This window comes from Delphinus delphis, chromosome X (genome assembly GCF_949987515.2).
Source record: "Delphinus delphis chromosome X, mDelDel1.2, whole genome shotgun sequence".
Taxonomy (NCBI): domain Eukaryota; kingdom Metazoa; phylum Chordata; class Mammalia; order Artiodactyla; family Delphinidae; genus Delphinus; species Delphinus delphis.
The window spans coordinates 67,165,334-67,171,169 of record NC_082704.1 but is presented as its reverse complement, the minus strand read 5'-3'; the positions used below and the strand labels follow the sequence as shown (position 1 = coordinate 67,171,169).

Below are 5,836 nucleotides of genomic sequence, written 5' to 3'. Positions count from 1 at the left end.
TGTAAGTAACTTTTATTTTTATTTACAACAGAATTGGTGGCTTTATTCCTCCATCTTTAGGAACAGTTGGCATCAGCAGCCAGATGGAAAGTCTGCAGTGAAGTCAAACTCATTCTGTCCCAGCCACAGCTCCGGAAGCTCATTGGCTCGGTCCAGTCCCAGTTCCACCACCAGTGACATCAGCACCTCCTCATCCACCGGGTCTGAATCGATGATGGCAGAGCTCTGGGCACCAGCAGAAGGAGAGAGTGACCCCGCCCCTCCCGCCTGAGCCCCGAAGCCCCAGTTTGGCAGGGGCCCTGCCTCTCCAGGTTGGCCCGGAGTGGCGGCGGCCATCCCATGATACTGGCTATTAAGTTTCTGCAGCTGCATACTGGCCAGCAGGTGAGGGGCGGGGTTCAGGTTGAAGGGTGGGGGTTTAGTGGGAGGGGCGGCAGTAGGAGAGCTTATTGGAGATGGAGATCCCGAGGAACTAGCAGAAGCCCCATTGGCCTTGGTTCCATTCGAGGTTACCCCGGGGTAGTGCAGGATGGCCACTGCTTTGCGATCTTTCACCGCCAGGTTAGAGTAGGCCAGAGAGCTCATCTCTGGGTTGGCATCCTAGAAGACAGAGAAAGGCAGAGTATGGTACCCCTGCTCCAGGCTTTGTTCCTCACCATTCATCAGGCCCAAAAAGTGCTTCATCAGGGGCTAGTGGTGGGGAAGTAGCAAGAAGGCCCCCTGGAAAGGTAGGCTCCTTTCCTAGCTTGAGTTAGGCTCAAGTTATCCTCCTGCCACCTTGGCTCCGAGCACTGTGCTCAGGCCTAAGTCCTCATGCTGGGCACCCGTCATCCTAAATGAGTTCACTGCTTTCGTCTCCGTCCCCCGACTCTGCCTTCAGCTCGCCATTCTACAAATGGGATCTCATTGTCCCTCTTCTCAGCCTCACTTTAATCCATTGAGACAATGGAGCAGTTTTTTTCGAATTCTGCTTCTCTGCTCCATTCTCTGCCATCTTTCAATACCCCTAGTGGGTTCAAAGTGACCATGTTTAAGTAGAAGCTATTTTCATTCTCTCCCAAGAAAGCCCTGCTGTCTCCAGTCTGCTAAAGGACACCAGATACCCCAGCCAGGAGGGCCTACCACATGGCCGCGGCCCTGGCCTGGTTGTCTTTCCGGCTCCAGTGGCTCCGACTGTAAAATGGCAAAAGTTACCTCCTTCATAGGTGAGGTGCCACCCTTGACATCAAGTGCAGGCCTCGACATAGTTGGCATTTCAGAGCCTTGGCAGAAGTTGGATAAATTGGTGGGATGTGATGCTGCCAGCTGGAGCTGTTGTGCTGTATGTGAGGGAGAAGAGGTAATAAGGGCAAAGGCTTTATTGACCAAGCAGGTACTAGCAAAGCCCAAAGCTGGGCCACTCCACACAGCTACAAGGCAAGGATGGTGACGGGTTAGACCCAAGACCAGAGACCACCTGAGCAGAGGGAGGAGATCCAGTTGGAACTTTTGCCTGAGGCAGGAAAGGTGCTAGATTTGGCCAGGTGCTGCCCAGACAGCCAGCTACCCACATCACCAAGAGGGGACACATATGACCGTTTCCTCATGCCAGTGATGTCAGAGCCCCAAGTGGGGTGCACTCTTCCTGATTCTGAGGACAGCAATGTCCCTGAGTAAGTAGCACACTGTCTCAAAGGGCCACAGGCATTCAGATTGGAGGCATTTAGGTCTCCACCAGAACTGGGAGAAAGTAGGAAGGCGTCAGGGCGAGGAAGACCTAGAAAGCTGGGGGCTGCTACCCAGAGAAGGAATAGGTCCCCAAAGCAAATGTCATGGGGCTCCAAAGTCCTGCCTCAGCCATGGTTTCGTGTGAGAGAAGCTGGGATGATCAGGGTAGTCTGGGGGCTCTGAAGTAGCCAGAGAGCAGCTAGGGATGTCTCAATTTCCTCCACACCACAAGCCCCCTCCAAGACAGACCTGGCAGCAGCACTTGGTTTTCCCAGGACACCTGCCCTGAGCCCAGACACACTCATCTGTAGTGACAGGTGGGCATAATTCTTCCCGGAGGGAAACTGAGGTACAGAGGTTCAACAGCTTTCCCATCAGGTGGCAGTGGCTAAGGGAGCAGGAGCCAGCACTCCTGTGCCCACATGCCTCATCTGACCGCTGGCCAAATCATCATACCTAGAATGATTCAAATGGCTCCTGAAGAAATGATCCCCTAGGTCAAATGCCAAAGGGATAAGATAAGGGGATGAAGGGAAAAGAATCTCCCCAAACCAGAAAATAATAATAATAAACAATCTCTGAAGACTCTAAAGTTATTTTCCCAGAAGCTTTTTTTTAAAGCCCCATATATTCTAGCCTTCATGATGAATTAGAGATGTAGAATGTCATATTTATAAATACCTCCTGGCCCAAAGAATCTTCAGCATCTTCAAAAGTCTCTAATCTTTCCAACAAGGCTAGAATTCTCTGTGACACCTCCCTCCCCCAGTGGTCATTAAGAATCTGCTCAGACCCTTCTAGAAAGTGGGCACTTACTACCCCTCTTTATCATCTCTGCACCGCTTACTTGTAGGGGAGGGAGGCAAGAAAAATAGAAAAAGGAAGGGGGGCAGAAAACACAAGAAAACAATCGGTTGCTGGGTCTGCCACCACTGCTTGATTGGAGCCCTGTTTCTTCTCTGAGGCAACCAGAGAATATTTCAAGCCAGTGATTACAAGACAAGGAATCTAATCCGTGTCGTCTTCAAGAGCCCAGCACCTTCAGTATCAAGCAATTTTCATGTCCTAAGAAAAATGTCGGGAGGGGGGTGGCTGTCCATCCTTTCCTGTTCCTATCCAGCCTTTCTTCTTTCTTTATGCTACCAAGTACCCGAATGTGCATAAGAAAAAAACAAACAAACAGCAGCAACAACAAAAAGAAACAGAAAGAGGAGGAAAAAAAGAAAAAGGAAAAAAGAGAGAGGGAGTGCAAGAGAAAAGTATCTCTGTTCTGATATCAGTTCCTGGGGAAGACCATTTTACCACGTCTCCCCCTTCAGGCTGTGAGCTCCCCTAGGCAGGACCCTGTTTGCATTCAGATCTGTTGCCTCCCATCGCCGCTTCCCCCTCCACCAGCCCCGACCCCCGGCCTGGGTCTGTGCTCCATAGGCGCTCAGTAAGTGTTGTTGTATCCGTCTGAAGAGGCAACCGCATCTCGATCGGAATCCTTGCCCCTGCTTCCCCGATTTCGTCTCCCCTCTGCCACCCAGCCCATTCGAAGGCAAAACGTGGCAGCACAGAAACGTCCCAGCTCTCTCTCCAAGCCTCGAGCCGACCACTGCGAAACAGCTGCGAGAGACGGCTGGGCAACCCAGAGCAACAAGTGCCTCGTCTCCTGCGGGTGCCTCGCGGGCCCGGGCCACCAGTTCCCGGTCCCGCAGCCCGCCCTCCTTCACAGACCGTCCCGTGGGCCGGCAGCCCCCTATCGCCTAGATGAGGGTGGGAAAGGGAGAGGAAGAAGAGAGAAGGGAGAGGCAGGTAGGGGGGTCGCGTCTTTGACCTGTTGGGGGACCAAAAGTTAAAATGGCACCAACCGGATGGCTCCATCTCGATTGCTATTTTCTCACTCAGGAGAAATTTAAAAATCCAAACAGTACTGCGGCTTGGCTTGGATGCGCTCTAACCAGACCAGTCAGTTTCGCCACCTGAAAACTAAAGGCCCGTTGTTTGCGGACAGCTCGGCCGCCCTCCTCGCCACATCCCAGGTGGAGCCGCTGGAGCTGGGGGCGGCCGGGAGCATCCCTGCACGGTGGACCGCGAGCACCCAGGCCGCCAGGGCCCCGAGCGTCCGATCCCGCGAGTGCCGTATCAGGAACCGATCGTGGAGACAGGATAGACAGGCGGGGAGGGGCCCGGGGTCTCGGCCTCCCCGGCGAGTTTGGGGCCCCGCGGTGCTACCGCGCGCGGGGGCGCACTCCGGCGCCGGCTGCGGCCACTCCCGCGCCTCACCAACACTTACTGAGCGCCCGCAGAGCACCCGACGCGGCCGCGGGCTGAGCCTACCCCCTAGCCAAGTCGCCTGTGGTCAGTGCTATCACTCCGCTACGAGAAGAGTGAGAGGCTCGGAGAGGTTCGGTAACTTGCCCAAGGTCACAGCGCTAGAAAGTGGCGGAGCCGGGATTCGCAGCCAGGTCTGTCTGCCTCCAAGTCCGGCGCTTGGCGAGGCAGGGACTCCGTGCGCGGCCCGGCCCCGCCGCCGGCGTTTATAGGCAGAGGGGTGTGTGCGTGTGTGCGCGTGGGGGAGGGGGGCGTGAGTGTGGGGGAGAGCAGAGGTCGACCAGGCAGTAGAGGCAAGTTGCCCAAATTCTCTAACTTCCATCCCTCAATTCCGCTGAACTCGGTCCGAAAAGCCCCTCTCGCCTTCAGACCCCGAAGGAAACCTGAGCTTTGTGCAGCCCCAGAGCCGGAGCGTCCACATGCGGTCCGGGCGATTAGCAAAGTCGGTGGAAGCCAAGCTGGAGAAAGCGCGGGCGCGGGGAGAAAAGGTGCTGCTGTCTCCCCAGGAGAAGCGGGCGCTTGGCCCGGCCGGCCGGCAGGCGGGCGCGCTGGCGAGCGAGCCGGTTCGCTGGCTGGCGGGCGGGCGGGCGGCGGCCCCTCCGCCCCCCCAGCAGAGCAGCTTTCAAACAGAAAACAAGTCCCCCAAAGACCCCCGGCCCGCCCGGCCCCCGCCCGCTCCCTGCGCCCGCTCCGCTGGAGTCCCCGGCCCAGCCGCCCAGCCCACCGCCCTACCGGGCGGCCCGGCTTACCTCCGCGAAGCCGCCTGCCCTGGAGAGAGGGAAGCGCGGAGCCTGGTGAGCCGCGGGCGCAGCGGCGGAGCCCCCAGCCCCTGGCACGCACGCCGCCACCGCCGCCGCGAGCCGGTCGCGCTCAGTGCCACCCGACCCCGGGGCGCCTGGGAAAAGCCCGCACCACCGCGCCGCGCCGCCGCCGCACCTCACCGTGCCGCGCCAAGCAGCCCCGGCCCGCGCCCGTGCCCGCCCGCCCGCCCGCAGCTTCGGCGCCTGACTCCGGGGCGGTGGCGGTGGCGGTGGCGGTAGCAGCCACCGCGCTCCCTTCCCGGCGCGGGGGAACCGGGTCTCAAGCCCCCATTGCCGCCCGGAGAGCCCTGACGCACACGCACACGGGAGCAGGCTGGCCTCGGCTAGGAATCCCAGGAAGGACAGACCCTTTTCCCCCTTTTTCTCTCCCCCCTCCCAATTTCCACGTCTTTATAACCGGCTTAGGGCATTATTAGCACATGTCCTGGCTCGTGGGCGAGTTGGTGGCAAAATCTGAACTGGATACTCACCGAGGGCCAGAGCGGGTGCTGCGCCTTCCTCAGCCCTCTTCCTCCTCGCCAGGAACGACCCTTCTCCGGCGGGCTGTGGGCGGGCAGCCGGGCGGAGCGAGCCTCTTCTCGGCAGCTCAGCGGTGCCCCTTCTGCAGCTGTGCCGCTGGGAACATTTTATAGCGGCGGCTGGCGTGTGTGGCCCTTTAAAGGCGCTCGAGCTGGTGCAGTCACCGCGGATCGTGTGAAAGCGAAGGGCCGGCTGGGGAACGGAGTCCGAGCGGCTCCGCGGGTCCGGCGGCGCCGGGGACCGGCCACGGCTCCCGGGGTGCGGCTGGCGGGCCCAGGCCGTGGTCGCCCCGAGCCCCGAGCCCCCGGCCGACGCCTGCGCTTCTAAAGCGGGCGGGGGCCCGGGCCCCGGGCACAGTCTCTCCCCACCGCCCTGCATGGACTTGCCCAATAAATTCCACTTAGTAATTTCGCTGAGGCGAGGGAGAGCTGTTAGTGTCTGTTTTCTGACCTAAATCTAGAGGGTGGTCAGAG

General features: G+C 58.9%; 1 protein-coding gene across 3 annotated transcripts; it reads right to left on the bottom strand.

Annotated features, from left to right (window-relative positions):
* On the bottom strand, window positions 1-5,448 carry CITED1 (Cbp/p300 interacting transactivator with Glu/Asp rich carboxy-terminal domain 1). 3 transcript variants are annotated; one of them, XM_060001820.1, is made up of 4 exons: window positions 5,147-5,186; window positions 4,773-4,791; window positions 1,195-1,319; window positions 1-600 (listed from the first exon to the last, which is right to left on the bottom strand). In XM_060001820.1, exons 3-4 carry the CDS (start codon window positions 1,252-1,254, stop codon window positions 73-75), a joined length of 588 nt encoding a protein of 195 aa, XP_059857803.1. In that variant the 5' UTR covers window positions 1,255-1,319; window positions 4,773-4,791; window positions 5,147-5,186; the 3' UTR covers window positions 1-72. The 3 variants fall into 3 exon arrangements, with proteins under 3 accessions (XP_059857803.1, XP_059857802.1, XP_059857801.1); XM_060001819.1 differs by lacking the exons at window positions 4,773-4,791; window positions 5,147-5,186 and adding an exon at window positions 5,315-5,448; XM_060001818.1 differs by lacking the exon at window positions 5,147-5,186 and having other exon boundaries at window positions 4,773-5,021.
* Between the last annotated feature and the right edge of the window lie 388 nt (window positions 5,449-5,836).

Excerpts from the sequence above, each read along its gene's own strand:
- CITED1 (XM_060001819.1), bottom strand. The coding sequence starts at position 1,254 with ATGCCAACTATGTCGAGGCCTGCACTTGATGTCAAGGGTGGCACCTCA. Across the intron at positions 601-1,194 it reads GCACCTCACCTATGAAGGAG|GATGCCAACCCAGAGATGAG; the intron begins GTAACTTTTGCC and ends TCTGTCTTCTAG.